Source organism: Hoplias malabaricus, chromosome 16, assembly GCF_029633855.1.
Source record: "Hoplias malabaricus isolate fHopMal1 chromosome 16, fHopMal1.hap1, whole genome shotgun sequence".
In the NCBI taxonomy this organism is placed as follows: domain Eukaryota; kingdom Metazoa; phylum Chordata; class Actinopteri; order Characiformes; family Erythrinidae; genus Hoplias; species Hoplias malabaricus.
The window spans coordinates 25,359,205-25,384,482 of NC_089815.1; the positions used below are offsets into that span (position 1 = coordinate 25,359,205).

General features: G+C 40.4%; 3 protein-coding genes across 5 annotated transcripts; 1 reads left to right on the plus strand and 2 right to left on the minus strand.

Annotated features, from left to right (window-relative positions):
• Positions 1-940: 940 nt before the first annotated feature.
• Positions 941-7,431, plus strand: chrna4b (cholinergic receptor, nicotinic, alpha 4b). The gene is made up of 6 exons (XM_066647196.1): positions 941-1,213; positions 2,719-2,870; positions 3,114-3,158; positions 3,299-3,408; positions 5,052-6,414; positions 6,767-7,431. Exons 1-6 carry the CDS (start codon positions 1,156-1,158, stop codon positions 6,890-6,892), a joined length of 1,854 nt encoding a protein of 617 aa, XP_066503293.1. The 5' UTR covers positions 941-1,155; the 3' UTR covers positions 6,893-7,431.
• Positions 7,432-8,432: 1,001 nt separating this feature from the next.
• On the minus strand, positions 8,433-11,924 carry zgpat (zinc finger, CCCH-type with G patch domain). 3 transcript variants are annotated; one of them, XM_066647953.1, is made up of 7 exons: positions 11,566-11,682; positions 10,484-11,103; positions 10,107-10,240; positions 9,777-9,938; positions 9,454-9,579; positions 8,931-9,333; positions 8,433-8,848 (listed from the first exon to the last, which is right to left on the minus strand). In XM_066647953.1, the coding sequence occupies exons 2-7, from the start codon at positions 11,068-11,070 to the stop codon at positions 8,710-8,712; spliced, it is 1,551 nt and encodes a 516-aa protein (XP_066504050.1). In that variant the 5' UTR covers positions 11,071-11,103; positions 11,566-11,682; the 3' UTR covers positions 8,433-8,709. The 3 variants fall into 3 exon arrangements, with proteins under 3 accessions (XP_066504050.1, XP_066504049.1, XP_066504048.1); XM_066647952.1 differs by having other exon boundaries at positions 11,536-11,627; XM_066647951.1 differs by lacking the exon at positions 11,566-11,682 and adding an exon at positions 11,790-11,924 and having other exon boundaries at positions 8,435-8,848.
• A 934-nt stretch (positions 11,925-12,858) lies between these two features.
• rtel1 (regulator of telomere elongation helicase 1) lies at positions 12,859-24,707 on the minus strand. The gene is made up of 33 exons (XM_066647195.1): positions 24,502-24,707; positions 23,526-23,724; positions 23,281-23,374; positions 23,103-23,184; positions 22,947-23,007; positions 22,673-22,748; positions 22,056-22,140; positions 21,875-21,940; positions 21,622-21,775; positions 21,504-21,542; positions 21,275-21,353; positions 21,075-21,172; positions 20,940-20,995; positions 20,773-20,844; positions 20,588-20,669; positions 19,060-19,192; positions 18,736-18,849; positions 18,388-18,428; positions 18,171-18,256; positions 17,329-17,406; positions 17,138-17,215; positions 16,900-17,046; positions 16,688-16,803; positions 16,474-16,597; positions 16,139-16,325; positions 15,662-15,810; positions 15,394-15,489; positions 14,616-14,811; positions 14,290-14,427; positions 14,030-14,131; positions 13,489-13,719; positions 13,266-13,388; positions 12,859-13,074 (listed from the first exon to the last, which is right to left on the minus strand). Exons 1-33 carry the CDS (start codon positions 24,601-24,603, stop codon positions 13,019-13,021), a joined length of 3,540 nt encoding a protein of 1,179 aa, XP_066503292.1. The 5' UTR covers positions 24,604-24,707; the 3' UTR covers positions 12,859-13,018.
• Positions 24,708-25,278: the final 571 nt, after the last annotated feature.

The window sequence follows — 25,278 nt, forward strand, 5'->3', positions numbered from 1 at the left end:
GGCAGAAATAGCATTGAGGTTTAACTAATATAAAATATTGATTTGTTTTTCATCAAAACAAAAATGTTGCTTTGAATTGTTGATTCAGTTTATTCATCTGAGATTTATTGCTTTGTTTACGGTGTATGGTTTACAGTGTGGTGCCTAGTTTCAAAGTGATTTTCTGTGTGTGTGTGTGACAGAGAGAGACAGACAGAGAGAGAGAGAGAGAGAGAGAGAGAGAGAGACATGGCATGAAGAACAATAGCCTCATCTGATGACTACTGACATTTTCTTTGTCTCTTCCCATCAGTATAAATGCAAACATACGGTAGGCAGAGTGTGGAGGAAGAGTGGTGGCATGTAAGAGGGTTGGGTGTGTAATTAGCAGGCAGAGAGCATCCTGTGCCTCTCCTGGCCCTGGATCAAGTCTCTATGCTCAGATTACTTTCGTAGACATTTGAAATGATTCTCTGCGGCTCACATGCTTAGTCATATTGTTCCAAGGTCGATTCCATCCTGGATGTGGAACGCAAAATATTGTGCAACACCTTTGCTATTCATTTATTGATTCAAAGAAGAGCCTTGTAACTATTCGTCTATTCGTTTATTTGTGGTTAGAGGAAACTGAACTTCCAGTGACTCCCACTGCAGTTTTCTTCACACTGTTTCTCTCTCTCTCTCTCTCTCTCTCTCTCAAACACACACACACACACACAATGTGGCTCCCGCCACTAGTGCATCATAGTTATTCAGCCTAATAGGGGAAGTTTGGAAGGAGGGGGTGGCAGAGAGAGAAACAGAAAGAGAGAGAGAGAGAGAGAGAGAGAGAGAGAGAGAGAGAGAGAGAGAGAGAGAGAGAGAGAGAGAGAGAGAGAGAGGGAGGGAGGAAGGCAGGGAGGAAAGAAGGGGGAAGGTGGGAGACAGTGACAGGTAGTGTAAGGAGTGAGAGAGAAAAAAAACATCAGCAGAGCTGTTGCAGCGGATACAATTTTTTTACAGCACAGAAGCTGCATTCATGCTAATGCCTTTACTGATCAATGCTAATTGAAAACTAATGGATAATTAAAATGCTGCTTGCAGAGGCAGAATTGCTGAAATGTTTTTGCATCTCTCCATGGACATGACAATTTGAACAATTTTCTGAAAAGAGCTGACCACTTAGCGGACACAAGGATGAGTCCAGCCAGGAGCTTCCAGTTGGTCCTGATCCTCTGCCTTCAGCACACATACGGTAACCTCTCGCTCTCACTCACATACTCACAAAACTTTCTGATTGCTTTTAAAAAGTAAGCATTGCCTTGTGTTGTTCAAGGCAGAATGTTATACAAGGGTCCTGAGCAGTGTTTTCTGTTTTCTATTCTTTTATATAAAATTAAGGAGATACAGAGTGTCATGATATTTTTCAGATGTCTGTTTTTCCTCTGTATGGATAATTCATGCTGAAAAAATCTCTTACAACCTTGACAACTAAGACCACTCAATGTATTTCTTTACATTTTCAAATGATATACCTTACAGTAAAGGGGGCATTCCAGATTAATGCAGCATAATATTTCCGGTAATTTTCACTCAGAACCGTCTCTAAGTACACGTTTCTTAATGCTGCGGAGACTGGGTAAAATTCAAAGCACCCAAATGGTCCACTTTAGATAAAAAGTACTTTAAACTTTCATACCATCAACTGGTGACACATGTATCTCCAAAACTAACTTTAGTGGAGAAGGAAAAAAAACATTTTCAGCGGAAGTCAATGCGAAAAGATTTTATTCCATTCATTTTGGAGCATTTTTATTGGTTGATTCATCATCAGATTTTCACACGGTGTGAAGGACAGCCGCTGTGTTCAAATGATGACTAAACTTAAAAGCAACCAAAATGGAGATGCATGCTCTTCTTTGGAATGCAATGATATTTGAACATTTCAGACGTGGGAAAATGTGAGAAGGCAACTCAGTGCTTTAGGTTTGAAAGCTGTGTAGTCATGCGTCTGATAAACGTAGTGATGGTTAAATAGTTTTGTATTGGCCTTTTAACTGTTTTGTTTTGCTTGTGTAAATATATAAGAGCTTGACAACAGTGGCATTATATATTTTTTATTGACCAAAAATAGCATGGAATATCAGTGTCACAGTTCACTAACATAGGGGATATATTGCCTCAGCGCTACGACTATAACCAGAAAACACTATGGATAACACTAGATTGAATGTTGATCATTTGAAGAGGTTATGAAAATATCAAGCTCTAGTGAAAGTGTTAATAATGATAGATATAAACTTGTATAGTGTTCTCCCCGTGTCCGCGTGGGTTTCCTCCAGGTGCTCTGGTTTCCTCCCACAGTCCAAAAACACACGTTGGTAGGTGGATTGGCGACTCAAAAGTGTCCGTAGGTGTGAGTGAATGTGTGAGTGTGTGTTGCCCTGTGAAGGACTGGCGCCCCCTCCAGGGTGTATTCCCGCCTTGCGCCCAATGATTCCAGGTAGGCTCTGGACCCACCGTGAATTGGATAAGCGGTTACAGATAATGGATGGATGGATAAACTTGTATAATATTTCTACTGCTGATCTGAGAGCATATTTACACTGCATCAGCACATTGGCGTTCTGCACTGAAGAACACATCAGCAAGCTTTAACTGAGTTGAGCAACGAGATTAAGAAGGCAGAAGCTGATTGGTTTGTCTTGTCTCAGTATATGAATGACAATGCATGTGTATTTATTCATCTCACTCTTTCAGTTTGTACACTCATTCCGGCACGTGCACATGCAGAGGAGAGGCTGCTCCAGGTTCTGTTCAGCCGTTACAACAAGCTCTCGCGTCCTGTAGCAAACATATCTGATGTGGTGCTGGTCCACTTTGGCCTTTCCATCGCGCAGCTCATTGATGTGGTGAGTTCCCCTGGCACAAAGCACAGCAAAACTCTGGCGAGCTCCCAAAACTGAAAAATGGAAAAACCACTTTCTTAAAAGAAATCCATTCACAGCAGTCTGTTAATACTAAATTAGACTTTCCAACTTCGTGACCATTTCTTTTATCACATCACATCTTGAAATGAAATGTGATTATCTCAGTTAGACTCACTTGATCTAAAAATACTATTTTAACAATTCCTATTATATACCTTGCTTTAGGATGAGAAGAACCAAATGATGACCACAAATGTGTGGGTGAAACAGGTATGTTTTGATCAGTTGGAGCATATAATTGAAAATTAATGAGATTTTTAATTGGAACTGGGCTTCCATTACCCCACTCTCAGTTCTCCTGTCATGCCTGCTGATTCAGAACATTGATGAGAGTGTATGTGTCCTGACAGGAATGGAGCGATTACAAGCTGCGCTGGAACCCTGAGGACTATGAGAATGTCACCTCCATCAGAATCCCCTCTGAGCTCATCTGGAGACCTGATATTGTGCTTTACAACAAGTAGGTGATTCTTTATACAGTGTCCAAATGTAGCCTGACCACTCATAGTCCATGTAATCTCAAAAAATGTCTTAATTTTGTTTCTGGTTTTCAGTTGCAACTTCCTAACTTTAAATTTAAATTTCTTGTTTGATATTAGTTCCTCTAAAGGTACAACCAATGTAAATGGACCCCCAAGTGTACAACACTATCCATAAAGTCCAGTTGGTATGAAATATAGGAATGATATATTCATTTTCCCAGGGGAAAGGGGCATATGTTTTTATTTACAAAATACATAAAAATGAAACTAAATTATTAGATGAAACTAAAAATATGAGAATCACTGTTCACTCATTCATTCATTATCTGTAAGCGCTTATCCAGTTCACGGTCGCGATGGGTCCAGAGCCTACCTCGAATCACTGGGCGCAAGGCAGGAACACACCCTGAGGGGGCGCCAGTCCTTCATAGGGCAACACAGACACACAAACATTCACTCACATACTCACACCTACGGACATTTTTGAGTCGCCAATCCACCTACCAACATGTGTTTTTGGACTTTGGGAGGAAACCGGAGCACCCTGAGGAAACCCACGCGGACACAGGGAGAACACACTAAGACAGTCACCCGGAGGAAACCCACGCGGACACAGGGAGAACACACTAACTCCTCACAGACAGTCTCCTAGAGGAAACCCACGCAGACACAGGGAGAACACACCACACTCCTCACAGACAGTCACCCGGAGGAAACCCACGCAGACACGGGGAGAACACACCACACTCCTCACAGACAGTCACCCGGAGCGGGAATCGAACCCACAACCTCCAGGACCCTGGAGCTGTGTGACTGCCACACTACCTGCTGCACCACCGTGCCGCCCATCACTGTTAATTTTCATTCTTTTTTGGAATGTAAATCTTTTCAAAAACTCATCACTAGAAACTCACATTTAAGTTTTATTTAAGAATTTATGAATTTATGAAATTTAGTGATAATCCACTTAAATATTGTTGGTTCTGCTTTTATCAAACCATAAACCCAAGTGACTAGAAATCTATATCAGGAATGGAACCCGTTTTATGGTCAGATTAGACCAACATTTTTGGAAAGTTTTCTGTTGCTTTGGCAGAAAAACACTCAAAAGAACTTACAATCAGCTTTGAAGTATGAATGTGTTCAAATGCATAGTATCAAGAGCAAGAGACTACGGCTGGGTCATGGTTGAATCTTTCATCGGGGTGATAGTCCAAGGTGTATTGACAAGTCAGCTTATATTTTCAAGTTCTTGCAGAGGTCATCCTGGTTCAGTAATCTAAATCCTTAATGAAAATCTGTGCAGTGAGCTGAAGAGAACAGTCCCCAGAAGACTGAGATTTTAAATGGGGGAATGGCTTTAAAGCCGTTTATATTTACTCTCATTAATTTGGCATTATAGCAAAAGTCCAGTGCTGCAAATCTATAAAATGAAGCCAGGGAGTACTAAATATAGAGAAGCTAATAATTCCAGTAACTGGTTTTAGAGAGGAAAATCTATTTATATAAATGTGACCTCAGTGGAAGGTTAGTTTTATTCAGTGTGGAATTAAATGACGAATGAGATACAATTCTGTACGAGTGTTATTTCCTTTGAACTTAAAGGGGTTTCTTTCCTCAGTGCTGATGGAGATTTTGCTGTGACACACCTCACTAAAGCTCAGCTGTTTCATGATGGCAGAATCAAGTGGAAGCCCCCAGCTATATACAAGAGCTCCTGCAGTATTGATGTCACGTTCTTCCCGTTTGATCAGCAGAACTGCACTATGAAGTTTGGCTCGTGGACGTATGACCGGGCCAAGATTGATCTTGTGAGCATGGACGGTGACGTGGACCAGATGGACTACTGGGAGAGTGGGGAGTGGGTCATCATTAATGCTGTAGGAACGTACAACACGAAGAAGTATGAGTGCTGTACAGAAATCTACCCTGACATAACTTATTCCTTCATCATTCGTCGGCTTCCTCTCTTCTACACCATCAATCTCATCATCCCATGCTTGCTGATTTCTTGCTTGACTGTCCTAGTGTTCTATCTGCCCTCAGAGTGTGCTGAAAAGATAACGTTGTGCATCTCAGTCCTCCTTTCCCTGACTGTCTTCCTTTTACTCATCACTGAGATAATCCCTTCTACTTCTCTGGTGATCCCTCTTATCGGGGAGTACCTCCTTTTCACTATGATCTTCGTTACACTCTCCATCATCATTACAGTATTTGTGCTAAACGTGCACCACCGCTCTCCACGCACGCATCGTATGCCTCACTGGGTACGGCAACTCTTCCTCCACCTGGTGCCACGCTACCTGTTTATGAAGCGTCCCCCTGCTTCTGGCAAGAGGAACTGCCGGAAGCTCATTGAGATGATGCACAAGCCGGTGGTGCCGCAGGCCATGTTGCTGGGAACCACTGCCCTCCCTCCCTCTGAGACTCCCTGCCCTGATTCGGGTGTTGTCCCTTCGTCTCCATCAAGCGGACATCCAAGGGAACATGCCTCTAAAGCTCCACTTTTCTGCAGCTCTCCCAGCAGCCAGTACTCCATCCTGCAAGAAGAACCCACACTGGCGCCCCGCACACCTGTGCTCAGGTACTCGCAAGCACACAAATCCTCAGCCTCCAGTCCATCCTCGACTTTAGACACAGCCCTCGGATCTCTGCTTCACACGCTGCCCCTCACTGAGGTATGTGAGCTTTATTCTCATAGTGCAGAGAGCGTGTTCATAGATACTGATCAGAAGGAGGTTCCTCAGCACTGCTGCAAGCATAAGGGGGACGCACTGCAGACCCACACCAGTGCAGATGAAGGTGGGAATACAGGACAATGCTCAAGACTCAAACTGCTAGACACACAAATCTCAAGCTCCAACTGCAGCAAAGAACTCAAAATGGGAGAAATGGACAGTCCCCTGTCACAGTCACTGCTGAGGGCCCTGGAGGGAGTGCAGTATATTGCAGACCACCTCAGAGCTGAGGATACTGACTTTTCGGTAAGTTACCAAACTTCAATAAAACATAAAAACAGTTTAGAAGTGTCCCAGGAGAACTCTTTTTCTGCTCTTGAAATCCAGTTCTTCTGCACTTACTAACATTTCATGTGGATATCAGCTTGACGCAGAAAGGCACTGACAAGACAAAACTTTTAGCTTTTCAGTTATTTGAGCCACTTTTGGCTGGATGTATTTTATCATTAATCTTTCACCAGCAAAAGAAAAGGACAGATCTATAAAACAAACCTCTCACAGGAAAGTGGTCATGCAGAAAAATCAATCTGAGATGATCAGACTTTATTGGAAGATGTAGGTTGAGATTTGACGCTCATATGATTTCCTCTTTTACCAGGTAAGAGAAGACTGGAAATACGTTGCCATGGTGATCGATAGAATATTCCTCTGGATGTTTGTGCTGGTGTGCATCCTAGGGACAGCTGGACTGTTTCTTCCTCCATGGCTGGCTGGAATGATCTAGAATTCACCATGGAACAACGTCCTGGATATGAGCAGGGGAGAGAGATGGGAGACCTGCCAATCACTTTTGGTGTCCTTATTAAAAGTGATCTGCTGTTTTTCAATGTGCATATACAATTTCAGTGCGTTCCACCATGCCGTGTGTGGCCAACATAATGATGAAGCGCTTTTTCCAAGGTCATCTTATATTTCCTTGATACGCCTTCATAAAGCAAATATATTCATTTCCGTCCTTTCAGCATTGTACGATTTTTGTCGCAGTTAATCCGTCGCGCTGACTTCCGGATCATGTTCTTTCCTCTGTGTACTATTCCACTCAGCTTTTAAAGGAGTCCATTTTTATTCACACTTGCCATGAAAGCAGGGGGACTTCCAAAATCTGCCAACCATTTATTGTACGTTATATCTGTAAACTTTTCGACATCTTGGGGATACATTTCAGTTATTATATATAGGACGTTTTGTATGTAATATTGAAAGTTACAAATATAATCTTGTGTACATGTTTTGTACAGTGTCATAACAGTGAGTTCTTTCATTTAAAAGGTACCAATAAAAGCCTTTTGATTAAAAAGGAAAATGTGATTTATGTATGAGGCTGGGGTTCTGTTTGTAGTGCTACCCTTCCCTTTCGTCTCTGTACCCTTGGGACAAATCTCTCCCTGTCTAAATAAATCTTGAGTAATAACCCTCTTCCCTTCCTGGTTGTGACAAATGAGTTGGCATGAGGTCATTATGGATGTCGATGCCAAAGTTAAATTAATGTTCCAGCACAGGTAGAACGTCCTGTCTGTGTCCACATACAGACAGACTAAAGGGAAATTGTGACAAGCGATTTAAAGGTGCCACAATTCACCTGAATGGCAGTTGCATTAGAGCACTCACAACAGTGAACTAAATTTATTTCCAAACACGTTTAAGACTGCACTGAAATTTAGCACGACATACTTGCCCTTTACTTGAAAGATTTATGAATGTGTGTAAAATTACCTCCCAGATCTAAATGAAGTCTTGCCTGCCTGCTTATCTATTAATCAAATGAACAGTTAACGCTCTACATTTGTTTATGCATCATTCAGTTCAAACAGGGACGTCATAAAATGAAAAGTATACTCAGAGGAGCGTATAGTTCAGTATTGGCGCCTTTTGGGTTGCTAGTCTGCCTCTTACCCTTTTTAATCAAACGCCATTATAATACAATATATTTATGGCCAAGCAGTTCATTAAATTCACCTGTGCTATGAGGTATAATTCAAACTACATTTACAGAACAGAACAACCACCTAAATTGCATTAAGAGCTGCTTATTCATTAGTCTGATATATCCTGTTCTACTCTCCTGAGAGGAAGACAGAAACCACATTAATATTACAGCACTGTGGACTGTGCATCTCGGCACACTAATAGACCAAGGTTTCTTAAGCATGTAACATAGAAGTTATTGTTGATGTATTCATCCACTGCCTGATTAATCCTGCTGCAGCTAATCTCCAGATACCTGCTGCACACACACACACACACACTCAACAGGACCAATTTGTATGATTTAAAGGAAATTTAATTGAATTCATGGTGTAATGTCCCAGTTGAAGAAATGAAAAACACTTTAAACTGAATACAATTAGAAAAAAATTAATTTTGCAAATATTTCTGAAAATATTACACTGGCTTCATGAAAATGTTTTTCTCATGAGCAGAATATTCCCTAAACACAGCTGTCATATGCAGTGATTTAAATGGATAATGAACATGTTTTCTAATACAGTAATATGAACAAAACAAATGTTCCCTCCAATTAGAGAAAAGGCAAGTATCACATCAAAATTCAGTCATTTTCTTATGTGTGTCTGCCTTCTTCTGAGCTCTCTGTATGGACTGCTCCTGAGCTTTCAGCTGCTGTAGCAGGATACGAGATGCTGCAAGTTTCTCCTCCATACGGCTCAGCACTGTGGCATCCCTGAGGAAGAGGAAGGGAAAGAAAACACATTCAAGGAGAACATGTGGAGGGCAAAAATAATAGGGAACAGAGCAAAGCCTACCTTCCGGTTCGTCTGTTTAGAGACTCTGTGAGTCGTTGGATTTCTTTTTCCACCTGGCTCACTCTTTCTGTGGTCTGAAACAGCTGAACATTAAGGGAGCGCTTGACACTCTTTCCTCCTTGGTAGGCCTCCACCCCACTGACTGAACAACTGACTGAAGGAGTGGTGGAAGAATGAGTGCCACCCCCAAGCTTAGAGTTCAAAAAGTCAAACACATCCGATCGCGTTGAAGTGGAAGCCCGCTTCCTTTTCATTTTTCTTTTGCCAGTGTGTGAACTATCTTTGCCAATGGCAGCACGAGTTTTCCGTTGGGTCAGCTCTGCGCACTGGTCCAATGAGCGACCTTTGGGGAGGACCACAGCCTGAACAGGCTCCACGCGGCCCGAAAGGGTCTTTCCCAAACCTGCACAAATGCACACCAAGCGTAAATGTCTGCTTGGTAAATCATCTGAAGCACTGCAGAATTGTCTCCTGTATTTCAGCTTCTAATAGCACAACAAATTCATGAGATGGAATCGCTTACCTTTCCCTAACTCGTAGCCCATTTTCAGCAAAAGCTTGGAGCCTATGCCCCGAGTATGAGCTTCCCAGCCACAGAACTCTGTACTGTTTGCGGGAGTCAAGTCCTCCTCTTTAAAGGAACTGAAAACTGAAGAGAATATGAAAAACTGTATAAACTGTGTGTGCATTACTAATGTGATGTTTTATGTTGGGCAAATATTATATTCAGTCTTGGGTTTCCCAGCTGGGATAATAACAGTAATCTTAACAGTAACTTAATTTACTGGAGGGTGTTGTCTTTAACTTGGGAGGTTAAGCTAAATAACTAATCTTGACGTGACAAACCTTTAGCATAGCCTGCGTCACACTCCTCAGAATCATTTTCCGAATCGGAGGAAGAGGAAGACTCATCTGGCCGAAGAGGAGGAATAACACTATCAGCCTCCAGGACAGCCTCCTTTAGCAGTAAGGAATCAAACTTTACTGTGTAAAAGCCATCCTCGAGCTCTAGACAGCAAAGGCACATGACAGATGTCAACACCAAAAGAAATGAAAGGCCACTTCACAACACACAAATAGCATAAATATGTAAAATAAAAATCAAACAGGCTCCATTTTAAATAACTGGTCTATTAATCGTGAAGGATTCTAGACAAAACAGCTGAGGAGTTGTACCTGTGATTTTGGCAGGATACCAGATGCCATCTTCATGCTTGGCCAAACATGAGGATCCTGGCTGCATATTTGTAAGATTTGCTTCAAGAAAGTCCCTCAGTTCTGACACACACACCACTTCCCCATGAGAGTACCTGAGTGACAAGCAGCAGCAACACAGACACAATTGGCTTATTATTTCTGCACTCTCAAGAAGAGCCAATGGAATAAAATGACATAATGGGATGGCTGAAACGTCAATCTAAAAAATACATATAGTGCAATTACACATGTAAATGCACTACTCCTCTGTCTTCTCTCTATATACACGACAAAAATGACAAAATATATTTCATTTATATTAAAATAACTACAAAAAAAAAAACAAGTTTGAGTACCTGCAGCTCTCCATGAAGCGGCACTTGCCTTCCAGAAAGAAAGAGCAGGGCTTCATGGACTTGTGTGTAGGATAGAGGTAAAGCACCCTCACTCTGTTCTCTTCCCCATCTGGTTCCTCAGAACAAACAACCATGGCATTGTGGTATTCAAGTGTTCCCCAAGAAGTGTGAAAAGGTGCTCGTACTTTAGTGCCACTAATATCTTCCTCTTCTTCTTCCTCCTCCTCCTCTTCCTCCTCCACCACATCATCAGGCTTGAGATTTTGTGCTGCTTCCCCATCACACCCAGACAGTTCTGAATAGAAGGCAGTGAACTCATCATCCAAGTTGGCACCTCTGGGCTGTTCTTGGGTTTTAGCTGGTGTTGTCTGTGTTGCTGAAGGATCTTCAAGTAAAGCCAAAAGCTGGCTCTTCTTGACTGAAATCAAGCTGGACTCTGTGAGTTCAATAAGCTGTACCAGATCCTCCTTTAACTTCAGCAGGTCTTCCTGCTCAGAGGCACCGAGACCACAGGCCAGGGCAGCCTCCACTTGCCGAAGCTGGGCATTGTAGGTTTCAATGGCCTGTTCCAGGCTGCCTTCATCCATGGTAAGGTTCTATGAATGATGGCACCTTAAAATCTAAGAGAAAATTTAAATAATGCAGAAAGTGCTTTTCATTGTAACACCAAGTCTTATGTATTTTATTTCATAAAAATATAAACATGTTTATTAATTAATAAAATGTTGCATGTTGGGATTGAAACATCAAGTCCTATTAGCTTTATCTAATAAGTATGACTGACAATTTCAGAATTATGCTGGGCGAAGTGGCTTGGCAAAATAAATCTATAATATGTAGATACCAGCAGGTTTTATCCACGGGTTAAATGCTGGCCCCAAATATGGACGCCCACAAATAACTGTTATGGGATCAGGAAGGTTTATAAATGAGACCAAATTGGGCAGCCCACCTGAAACACAAAACGTCTCTATCTACATTACAACTCACTATATGCCCAATAAGTAGACAGTTACTGGTCTGCCCACATTTATACCATCTAAACTGCCCACCTGGGTCCCACTAACAGCCCATGTACCAACCCATAGCAATCTTGAACACAACTATCCGGTGTTCTATGCGCGACCGTGTTTATCTTCATAAAAAAATCACTAAAGACTGCTGTGCACGGTGAGCTAACAAAGTAAAGCTAATAGCAAAACACCGGGTTGGAAGACTCTTTAACTAGCCAGATGCTAATGAAACTGATGGTCTTTATGGTCCTCTAATAAACCTAATTCGACACGACCGAGTTATATTGTCTTACATTTACATAGTGGTTAATTCCATGTTGATATATTCTGTCTCGCCGCGTTTCTCTTCTTTATAATCGGTCCTGTACCGGTGGATCTAGCTTCTAGCAACACAGCAGAGAAAGACAGGAGTTGAACTGGGAGTCGACTCACTGATTCAGCCAAGAAAAGTCGATTCAAAAGATTCAGACTCGATTCCTCGCAGACATGTAATTCTTAAAATCAAATCAGTGTTCATTTGATTCAGTGTCTTTCAGTACTCCCCAGGAGTGGCGGTTGGTCTGAGGTGAACACTTCATTAAAATTATAAGTTACATAAAGATTACCTAAGATTTACCAGTTTGATATTAATTACCCAACCCCCAATGTTCATAAATACAGCTACAATGATTGGAAAACAATTTTAAAAATACTGTTTTTAAATATTACATTTTCATTAGCTTCAGCTGGTTATGTCAGCCTCAGACATGACTGGCTTTGGATGCTTTAGGCAGTATTAGCTATCCCAACTGCTTTTCTAAGTTCCACACAATTAATCTGACTTTTTGTTTTTATAGGTCAGTGGTGGGAATATGTCAAATAGATAAATGTCAAGATAGTATAATAAATGTGTTATAGCTTTAAAATGTAAAAAAAAAATGGTGTCTTTAATGAACTATTCAAATAGACAGAAAGCTGTTACAAAACTCAGCATTTATGACTAGGTACCATAAGCCCAGGCGAGGATTTTCGCTTATAAATGTCCCCCAGTTCTTGTCCTATTGGACAGGCATGCCTTTGTAGCTGAACTGAGAATTTGGTTCACAAAGTAGGATTTCTGTTTAGTTCAGATACCCTGACTTAAGTTCAATGTGAATTGTAAAACATCTTACAGATGTCATTAGGTATTCACGTTTCCAACAATTCCACTTGTCAAATTTAAAATTAAACAACGCTCCTCCACGACGTTACACAAAACACACATTCAACTCTGAAACATATAAAAGTCTTAGCAGTAATTTCTCAGCTCATCACAGCCAAAAATGAGACCACACATTACGTACTAAAATACTTTAATGTATTTTTGAGTTTAAAAATTGCAGTGTCTTTATCAAAATTGTTTTATCAAAGCACAATTAAACATTTTTAAATAGGTTTTTGCATCTATGGTCCATGTATGTAAGATATATGGAGATTGCACCACTTTGATACTAAGAGAATAAGAGATAACTTAAACCTAGTATGAATAACATGATTTCTCTGGTCAGGAGAAGAACGATGATATCTTGGTCTGTGATTTTTCTGCAGTGCGTTGAGAAACTAGAGAAAAACAAAAAAGGACAAATCAGTGCATCTCTGTACTTACTGAAACCATTTTAAATTATAACGCCTATTATTTCAGAACGTGAAAGATCTGGGCCTTGTGTTAATGATGTAAATATGTACATTAGCTGAGATTAGCCTGTACATGTGCACATCCTTAGACTCTGTAAATAAGACCTGAATTATACCTGGAACAGCATTAGTGGAAACACCTTCAGAGTCTTGTGAGGTCTCTGAGACACTTCCAGTCAAAGCTGTTAACATTTCAGAGAACTGCTGACTATGGTGCGGTGGAATGAACACAGATAATCCTGAATAAAAAAAAAAATTAAGGAATATTTTGAATCTATAAATGTGACAATGCTAAAGAAAAAAAGGCTTTCCAGATGTTCATGTAGGGCAGGCACTCACGTTTTAAAAGAACAATGTCTTGGTCTCGTTCCGTCAGCAATCCTACAACTGTTGCAACCATCTGCTCATAATTATTTGTTTTTTTGTATGTTTGCAATGCTATAAACAGCTGATTGGTTTTTTCAGCTCCTATAGCCTTCTTTATATCAGAGAGTAAGGTAGAAGTGAGCTGACGGCCTTTGCCTGACTTCTGTAGTTCCTGTGGTTTCTGATCATTTGTGCTTGAATCCACTGTAAATAAAAAAATAAATAAAAAATAAATGAAAAAGCACAGTTGAAAATAATGCATGTATTATATTCTCATTTATAAAATTTAAGGTTTCACAATACATCAGTTTGCAATCCATTGGACTATGAGTAATATTGATATTGCAGCAAACTACAATACAAAAATAAGCTCTCTAAGCATTCTTGGTACAATTCCAGTTCAGGGTTTTTCTAGAAACATAAGCATTTTAATGCACTGCAAGCTTTATCATAAAATATTTGGAATACAATTGCATATTATACAAACTACTATTCATATTGTACAGAGACATACCTCCACACAAATTATGAGTTCCTAAATGAGCGCCACCTTGATTCAGTTGTTTGCTTGAGTCTAGTTGTTTGATTGTGCCCTTTTCAGAGGTCTCCACTTTAGCTGAAAAAAAGACGTGTTGTTAAGACAATCAGCAGACATTTGTTTAACTTAAATGGCACCAATCTACTTCAGGTTAGGTGTTCTTTCTTTAGTTTTGATGATGAGGAATAATAATAATAAAAAAAGCAGTGTTCCATACAACAGTGAACACAAGTTACCTGTTTGTTGCGTGAGCATCTCCCGCTCCTCCCGAGAAAGTGAGTGCTCAGGTTTGTAGCCACAGCCCTGACCCGTAAGCTGCTGACATTTTTCATCAAACTGCTTCTTGTGATGTGGCCGAATGAACTGATAGAGCCCTGGAGAAAAAGCATATATGCAGAGGCATCGGACATCAATCTTGGATACCCACAGCTCTTTTATTTATTTGTATTAAATTTAATGTTATTGTAACTAATGCTTACTATCTCGTTAAACAGCTAAACAGACACTTTTGTACTGTACATTTGTATGACAACATCAGTGCATGTAACTTCACCAAACACACCTCTAAACAGGCTGTGCGTATTGGGGTCTTGAATTAAGAGTTCTGCTGCCTTTGCCACTAGGTCATCAAGGTGATCTGAGGCCTTGTAAACTTGGAGCGCATGCATGATCTTTGTGAAACTATCTTGACTCAGATTTTTCTTCAGCTCCAGCATAAAGGCCTTGCCTTTGCCTGCTGCACTGGATTCTGCAGGTTTCTGAAATAAACATCAGTGAGAAAATGCAGAAATAAATGTTTTTCATTATCAGCAGAAGCTAATCTCTGTTGTACATGAAATGATGTATGCTGCCAGCACAAGATAATGGTTGTGCAATTTATCTTTTTGATTTCTTTACACATTATATATTTATTATTCATTCATTATCTGTAACCACTTATCCAGTTCCGGGTCCAAAGCCTACCTGGAATCATTGGGCGCAAAGCAGGAATACACCCTGGAGGGGGCGCCAGTCCTTCAAAGGGCAACACACACAAACACACACACACCCCTACGGTCACTTTTGAGTCGCCAATCCACCTACCAACGTGTTTTTGGACTGTGGGAGAAAACCGGAGCACCCGGAGGAAACCCACGCAGACACAGGGAGAACACGCCAACTCCTCACAGACAGTCACCCGGAGCGGGAATCGAACCCACAATCTCCAGGCCCCTGGAGCTGTGTGACAGCGACACTACCTGCTGCGCCACCGTGCTGCCCTATATTTATTGATTTTATAAAATATTATATTTATACATTATATCAAAACTAGACACATAAGCCCAAAAAAGATTATTTACCCGATCTTGAACTACTCTGATTTTGCGTTTGCCACCCCTACATTCGTCATCCATGCGCTTATCATGCTGCAGAGATAGTGTGGACAAGCGGCTGGCCTGTATAAAGAGAATGAAAAAGTAATCAAAATGTTAACATTTATAGTTACAGAATTCTCATTCATATTCATATATATATTAAATTACCAGGTCATTCAGTACAATTAATTAATTTTTCAGTGACAAAATGGAAACATAACATAAGTTCAAAACACTTATTATACACTCTCACCCTCTCCTCCCCAACCAGGTGGTCACATTCTTGTCTGGGTTCGCTGTTGTCCAGAGCATCAAGCAAACTCAAAGGCTTCTTCTTACTGGAGCTCATATCCATCTCATACTGGATACAGAGCCCAGCTGTACCATCCCTCCCACAGTCCTCTGACAGCCATTGACATAAATACGTGGAAAATATTCAAGTTGCCTTTTATAGATTAACATTTCAAGACATATAAAGGCACAAAAACCTGTGCTGTTTTTAAATAGCTAAACATGAATTAAATTTATATTACCTTTTATTTATCATTAATCTAAAACTGCCCGTTCTCACATTTAGAGACTATACAATGTGGAACAATTTTAAAAGTGTCAGTGTCCCAACATTAGATCAAACTCCAAGTCTTATTCAAGTAGTCTGGTTTTCCATAACATGGCTGCTTTAAAATTATTTACTATCTGTATGCCTGAAGTCTCTGAGTAGAAATCTCACCCAGTTTCCTTCTTTTCAGGCTGGGTACATGGGAGTCCAGCACTTTGGCCTTTAGTGAGTAGCTGCTCTGCCAAGCACTCTTAGATGAAGAAGCACAGCTTCCACCCTGGCATCCACTCTGACCAGCACCTGGAACTGATTCACCCACCAACTCGGAATCTTTCAACGTCTTCTGTGGTACTGGCCTCTAATGTACATGAAACAGCAAGATCATTGAAGATTTAATAACTTACTGTCTTGTGTGGAATAAGAATGTTGTTTCTAACTTACTGAAAAAGGCACATATGCATGTACAAAGAAGAATAGCGATCTAATAACACAATCTTGTTACCCACAAGTTTCTGTGCAACTCTGAAAAACTGTGCTGCGTCACGAACCACAGTGCCAAAGTTATCATACGTTCGTAGGTAAGGCCTGACCCAGGAGGGCAGCTGGGCTCGTGCATCTGTATATTTGAACCTTGAAGAAGCATAAAGTCAAAGTTTAAAAGATTCCACATTTGTAATAAGAGATGAAAAGTGTTAAATGGGAAGCCTGGTGATATCTGACCTGTGGTCACAGAGAAATATAGCTCCGTAATCTTCTTTGTGACGTATCACTCTACCGATGGCTTGGTTGACTGCACGGGAAGCCTGCTGCCTGTACCACTCCTGTCCAGACAAATACTGAACAAATACACGAACACACACACACATTAGACTTCACGTGTACAACTTATTCAGCTTACATTTTTTCCACTGAAATGTTAAAAAAGCTGCTACCTTCACACCACTGGTTTTGCTCCTGCACATCTCGTCCAAATACTGCATCTTCAGCACCACTCTAGGGTCCATTTTGGGAGGAAAGGGAAGACCGGTGATAACCACCCCACGGCCATATGTATCTGCAAAGTCAAGGCCTTCACTCGCCTGGAAACAGATGGAAAACAACATTTCAGTGGGATGCAGTTCTACTGAGCATATTATAAACAGTGCAATTGCAGTAATTTTGTCCTCTTACCTTTCCCCTGCATACAGCAAAGAAGCTCCCTCCGTTTGATTTTGGATCTTTAACCTTGTCATAAAAACCATCGATAATCTGGGAAATTAAAATGGTAAATGTATTATGAGACTCATTCATATAGCCTCAGTATAAATGTTAAGACTTAAAACCAAAAAACACAGCATGATCCAAGTAAGCACAAGACATACCTCTGTAAATGTGCCTTTTCCTTTTGGCTCTACAAACATGGGCTTCATATTCTCAATGCGGTCTGCATGGCCACTTGCCTGTTGAAGGTAGATAAGGAAAATACAGTTTGGGCAACTCTACATTCTCAAGTTTCTGGGGTTTGTAGAATCGTTTAAAAATTCCAAAGTGAATTCAAAATCTTTAAAAACATATGTCATCCAAGTGAATGAAGATTCAATGACTATCTAATTACTATAATACAAAAAAAATTATTCCCACTCCGTGTGACTGTGTGAGAGGAGTGTGGTGTGTTCTCCCTGTGTCTGCGTGGGTTTCCTCCGGGTGACTGTGTGAGAGGAGTGTGGTGTGTTCTCCCTGTGTCTGTGTGGGTTTCCTCCAGATCACTGTCTGTGAGGAGTGTGGCGTGTTCTCCCTGTATCTGCGTGGGTTTCCTCCGGGTGACTGTCTGGGAGGAGTGTGGTGTGTTCCCCCCGTGTCTGCGTGGGTTTCCTCCAGGTGACTGTCTGAGAGGAGTGTGGTGTGTTCTCCCTGTATCTGTGTGGGTTTCCTCCGGATGCTCTGGTTTCCTCCCACAGTTCAAAAACACACCTTGGTAGGTGGATTGGTGACTCAAAAGTGTCTGTAGGTATGAGTGTGTGAGTGAATGTGTGTGTGTTGCCCTGTGAAGGACTGGCGCCCCCTCCAGGGTGTATTCCCGCCTTGCGCCCAATGACTCCAGGTAGGCTCTGGACCCACCGCGACCCTAAACTGGATAAGCGCTTACAGATAATGAATGAATGAATTTAGAGTAGTGTCCACTTCCCATAATAGATCATGCTTTACATTTGTAAATATACAGTACCCTCCAAAATTCCAGAGTCTTGTCCAGTACAGGGTATGATGGGAAAAACACCAGCAGGCCATGTGGAACTACTCGACAGAGATTAACTGTCACAGGAAAAAGAAGGAATTTGTTACTGAAAATATACAAAGTGCAATGTATATGTTGTCTTACTGGATGCTGAGAGTAAAGACTAGACTGACACGCCTACTAAATTAAAGTCTGATTAATCTCTTACCGACAGTATTTCCTAAGGACGCCATGTTTTCAGGAACAAACCTTTGCAAATAAAAGTCACAGGACATGTCATTACAGAGTGCATTGTTAATTCTCAAAGACCAGGTAATTCCTTTAAATGTGTGATAAATCTTAATGTAAAAAAATAAAAAACAGGATGCTGATCAGGCCACAACCGCTGTGTTGTCTTAAGCATGGGAACTTAAGGTAACTACATGCTCCAGGCAGGTTGTTGCAATGCTTCTTAAGTGCAGCCCCTATTCGTATGGGACAGCTAAAGCTGATGTAATATGGGGGAAATATCACAGCGAGCAATTTCTTACAAACTGCTAGAGAAAGATGCACCCACCTCTTGTCAAAAGCTGTGCTCAGCTGCACACCGTCTGGGCCTTTGTCCACAATGCTGACGAAAATCTGGTCCTGCTGAATGACATGAGGGTTCTCCAGACACACAGGGAAAGGACTACAGTGCACAAAGCAGAATGAGTGAGGAAGGTACATATATATATATATATATAAATGTACAATAAAAAGATTGAGCTTCAAATACACTCTTGAAAATAATTGTTTTTAAGTGATTCTTGTACTGGATACACAGCTTTCATTAACTGACCCTATAGATCTGTGCCTGGTTTAAGATGCGTTGGGCAAAAGAGCAGAGGACAGGACCTACATTTGCATTTCACAGGTGAAAGACGAAAGAGGTGAAAGGGTCCCGCTGGTCAGGATGATGCAGCGCACTTCTTGCCTGAGTAACTCTTGCATGCTGAATCCCGGAGAGAAACACCAATAGCTCAGAACATTTCCTAAGGGACAAACAGATGCCATACATTTACAGAGCAGTCTGAATGCTGCTGAATGTTCACAGTTTTTGTGGTTCTAGCTCTATATTCCAGCATATTGAAATTAGAATTCCCAGAGGACAGAATGTAGCTGGACAGTGATATAAAATATTTATAATATATAAGATCTGTTGGTTAGTTGTTTTCAACCAATGAGAAACTGAATTTTGTCCCCTACACGGATGATGCATTTTGGGCAAGTAGGTTTTTACATTCTACTTGTTTCATCAGCTTCTTTCCACCTTTCAAAGTGAAATGCTACTCAAGAAGATTAGTCAGATTTATGGGGTTACCCCTCTATGCCCAGAGCCGGCTTCTCCCCAGCCATAAATGTCAGCTGATGTTTCAGTGTCCTGCTTTTTCCAGAAATTGCTGGAGTTTACAGGAAATTTGATTGGATCTTTTGCTTGCCACTTTTTCTCCTTTCCACAACTACTTCAGCTGTTGTCAACAACTCATCAGGATACTTTGGTGCTGCGTTGCGTACAGTTTTTTCCTGTGACTTTTGATAATTCAGGGAAATATGCCATGCTTATTAACATTTATATTTAATCACTGTATTTACTAAATGTGTTACACTCAGTAAATCTGTTAATAAAATGTTATTAACGCTACATGTTTAAAAATGTATTAATTCATTCATTATCTGTAAGCACTTATCCAGTTCAGGTTCGCGGTGGGTCCAGATCCTACCTGGGAATACACCCTGGAGGGGGCACCAGTCTTTCACAGGACAACACACACACACACATTCACTCACACCTACGGACACTTTGGAGTCACCAATCCACCTACCAACGTGTGTTTTTGGACTGTGGGAGGAAACTGGAGCACCCCGGAGGAAAAAGGGAGAACACACCAACTCCTCACAGATAGTCACCCGGAGGAAACCCACGCAGACACGGGGAGAACACACCACACTCTTCACAGACAGTCACCCGGAGCGGGAATCGAACCCACAACCTCCAGGCCCCTGGAGCTGTGTGACTGGGACACTACCTGCTGCGCCACCGTGCCACCCCATGTTTAAAAATCATTTATCTATTTAAAACCTCATATTTTATGTTTATTTGGTGGATGTTACAAGGCCTACATTTTCAAATAAAGGTCTCTTTAAGGATTAATATAATTTAATATATTATGTTTTATCTTAAACTTAAATGCATTTCAATCTTGTACTCACTGCATTATTTTAAATGCAATTGGCTAGAGAACAAAGCCAAAAAATACATCTGACCAATTATAGATTTATTAGCATATAAATGTACAAGCTAAACTAAAATGCATGGCAGTATTACAAAGCTGTTGTTGTTTTTTCCATGTGATTCACTGAAATCTGCTCAAATGAATCTGCAATACCTTGTTTCTTCATAGAAGACGATGCCCATACATCAGTGCTTTGCTTCTTCTTAAAATTGCTTGTGTCAGGATGAATATGCACCTGTGGATAAATTAGTTTAAAATGAGGTCTATAATTTGATTTAAGAACAAAGTAAATAATGTATTCTAGCGGTCTAAATAGAAATGCAGTAATCCTGACAGACCTTAAACTGCTGCATATTATTTCTCTTGTTTGATAACATACTGCCCTCTGCAGGTTCAAGTGCAAACACCAACTGATCAAAGAAGAAACAGATCAATCAAAAACAAAATTAAATATCCCATCCAATTGTGTTGTTGTAATTGTGGAACTGTATCTGCATATTCTTACCTGGATTATATCTGCAACCTTCTGCAGACCGCTGGTGTTAAGAAAAATACCAGGCCCTATATCAAACAGTTGTAGAAACCATTATTTTCTGTGTCAGAATCGGACAGCAAGCCCCACATGTTCTAATCTACTTACTTCCAGCCAAATGTCCTGTGATCTGCTCCATTGCCTCCACGATTGCAGTTTTTGTGTCAAAGTTTACGTGTGCTTTTTGGAAAAGTTCATAAATGAAGCTGGAATAGAGCAGGAAAATAAATGTCTACAACAAAGAAAACAACACGAGCATATTCAAAAACAAAGAAGCATAATACTTGGTAAGGAACGTAAACTCAAACCTGCCAGGCTTTGTAATTCCCTGGTTATTCGGGGGCATCTCATAACTATTTATAGCAATCTCCAGGTCCATTAAAATTTCTGCAAAAGTAAATCAGAACTCCTTACAAATTCAGCCTAATATACACAGTATTAAATCCAGCTCAAAACAATGCAACACAAACTGCTAGAAAGCACATAAGCAGTTTATATTAATCACTATAATAAAAAGTACCAATGCATGCTGCTCACGTTTTATTTTAGCAATGGTTGTGATGTCCAGTTTCAGTCCTGCATAGAAGAGCACAGTAAATCACAGACGCATCAAGAAGACCACAATCTAACTCTTCTTCACAACTATAGGCCAAACCTGAATTTAGAGAGTCGACATTAAAATCCTCTAAAGATTCTCCTTTCCCAATATCTGTAGCCTGTTCCCTCAATAGCTTGTCCACAGCATCAATGGCTGAAGTCAGATCATAAGGTGTCAGGTCAAATGAAGTTGACTCCTCGCACATCTTCTCCTATAAAATGACAAGTATTCTCTTCAGTTAGGATCAATTACTATGTGTAGTCCTCCACACACGTAATCTGTTCATCAGTACTAAAAATATTCAACTCACTACATTATGTGCTTCATCAAAAATTATAACAGCTCCCTTAAGCTCTATGTTGTGTGCCCTTCGACTCTGTAAGAAAAAGGCACTGATTAAAAATTGCAGTCAGAGGACTTCAAGAAAAAACAAATTGGTAAATAAAATAAAGAATTATCTAGGTTAAAGAGGTGAAAAACATTCCCCTCACCTTTGGATCAAGAAGGTAGTTGTAGGGCATGAAAATGAGGTCTGCATGTTGCTTCAGAGATCGGGAAAGATAATATGGACACACTCTGCCAAATAAAGTTTCAAATTTCTTCTCAATAAGCTTTGGCCAAAAGTAGAAATTAAAGGTCACACTCCAGTCAATATTAAGTTTTAAACCTTGTTACTGGTCCATGTGTTTTTGTTTATGAGCAGTGTTTCAAAGACGGCGTATTTCAGACAGCCAAGGTTTCCTACATTAAAAATTATGGAACCAATCCCATCAATTGATAAAGTAGGGTTTTCAAGTTGCAGATGAGCATCAAAGAGGTGGGTGGAGATTAACTGAATATCAGCAACTAATTGAATATCGAAAGGCGTAGTGGTGAAGGTATAGTGACATATTTAATCCACTTTAAAGGCACTGGGGATTTTAACATAATTTTAAACTGGCATTTAACTGCATTTTATTAACGTTTTGTCTTGTGTAAAATCAGTCAAAATACAATATACTTTTTTTATAAAGTTCCTTAATCACAGGAAACATCAGTGAAATATTAATATTAATCCATCCTACATCATTACAACAGTCACTTAATTAGGAGATTGGGAAATCCATACCTTTGCTTTTTGCCAGTTTTAACGAGATCTTCCACATCCAGAATACTGTTCATGATATCTTTATCAGTGCTCTTCTCTTAAATTAACAGCACAGGAATCACACACAAACAGACAGTACATAAAACATATGGATTATTAAAATGCTGTTGAGCAATGTTTATCCAAATTCACAGCATTATTAACCTAACATGTCATGCAAGACACAATTAAAATTAAACCAGCAAAATGCTATTGTATGTTTACACATTACATTACAATAACATATGGCTCTTACCATCAACATTGTTATAGAAGACACAAGAGCGGGAAGAAACTTTTGCTCTACACATATGAACCTGAAGAAATACAAATGAAACTAAAGCAGTTCAACAATGCTCATGTTTTTAAATGTGTATCACATCTTCTGTGTGTTTTCCTGTTTTGTCCTTACCTTGATATGGTTGCTTTCCTGCTTTACTACTTCTTGGTTAATACACAGTTGTTCTCTGGATCCTAGAACACAAACTTTTGGCCTGTAATCAAGAGAAAGATTATGATATATTTATTGGGAACTTTCTTGTGACAGCCATTACCTACTGAATTTTCCTACAATATTTTGAATCACTGACCTGTACGAAGTGTTCCTCAGTTCACTGATGACTTGTGTCAACTGAGAATGTGTCCTAGATGCATAGATGATTTTGGGGATGTCCGTGTAATATGCTACATATAACAAGCAGGAAACATTACATAATAAATCATCTGTGTAACAAAACCCTTTCCATTCCAAACACAGATTCCAAGTGGCACCATAAATCAATATTTTGATTGGTATAACGTGAAAACTGGAACTGCTGGTCTTTGCTTATCACACCTGGTACATCTCCATCTGTTGCTGCCGTTCCCCAAGATGACAGAGGCCTATCAGGAAAAAGCTCAGCGCCTCCCATTTTCTCTGCAATCTTACGGGCAGATATGGAGTCTTTGAAGTATTCTCTCCAGCCAAGAGTTGCACAAAGCAGACACAGGGTCTTGCCTGTTCCTGTTGGACTTTCAAGAACTCCATTCACTTTCTGAAAGGGGTGGGGGGAATAAAAGACAAATGAGGAAGGCATAATAACTAATTATTGGGGCCACTGAAGTTGAGCAGCCACTGCCTTAGCAGCAGGCACTAAAATTAATTATAAGAGCTGTTTCCGAAACATTATTAAGTTCATAACAACCCTTCAAAATTAATGAAGACATGCGAACAAATTAATTCTGGGAAAGATTCATCCATCCATCCATTATCTTTAAGCACTTATCCAGTTCAGGGTCATGGTGGGTCCAGAGCCTACCTGGAATCGTTGGGCGCAAGGCGGGAATACACCCTGAAGGGGGCGCCAGTCCTTCACAGGGCAACACACACTCACACATTCATTCACACACTCACACCTACGGACACTTTTGAGTCGCCAATCCACATACCAACGTGTGTTTTTGGACTGTGGGAGGAAACCAGAGCACCCGGAGGAAACCCACACAGACACGGGGAGAGCACACCACACTACTCACAGACAGTCACCCGGAGGAAACCCACACAGACACAGGGAGAACACACCACACTCCTCACAGTCAGTCACCCGGAGGAAACCCACACAGACACAGGGAGAACACACCACACTACTCACAGTCACCCAGAGGAAACCCATGCAGACACAGGGAGAACACACCACACTCCTCACAGGGGAAAGATTCAGTAATTAAATATTTAAATATCACGTTCTCGAGACGTTCGTCCGCCTTAATTTAGTTTTAAGGGTTGTCACCAGCAGGGCCCAGTAAAAGAGCAAATCACAAACAGCACTCACATTCTGTAGGCATTCAATCACTTTGCTCATGTAGTCCTTCTGACAGGGATATGGGGTAAAAGGGAAGTCCACCGTTATCCCTCTTACATCGAGAGAAGGCATCCTGCACAACTGGGAGACTACAACTTCTCGTAGGTTTGAAATCAAAACAGGGTTTTATTCATGACAACTTTCATAACACAACACACTGACCCGGTGGCGCCATTTCTTCGTCGTCTTCTTTTAGATGTTCTGCAGAACTGTGTTTATATATTGCCCTCTGCTGCTCTCTACAGCTCAACCGCATTAGAACAAGTCCTCTACATTTACATTGAAACCCTGTGCGTAATATATCTAATACAGATCAATTTGAGTGTTCAAAATCTATGTACAGTCTCCTAATGCAATATTGTACATTCTTTGTGGAAGAAGAAAAATAATTTGTTTCACATAGTGTACTATCTGAATGGGGGCTGAGATTTAGCTCAACATTATTTCCCTCTAAGATTCTTGGGTTTATGTCCCAACATCAGTTGTATCGATATCCTTGAGTAGGATATAAAAGGCTTTTTGTGCCTAAAGGTTTCTACCATTATTTTATGCTAATTAGTATTAGTACTACTACATCAATATACTTTGTTACCTCATGACAATAACAGTACATTGTCTTTCATACTATCAGTTTACTGTACACATATTCAAAAAAAAAAACTATATTCAGTAAATTCAGTAGAAAACAGAACTGAAATATTGAAACCCTTGAATTCTCTTGAAAAGTCAGTGTACTCTCTTTAGATT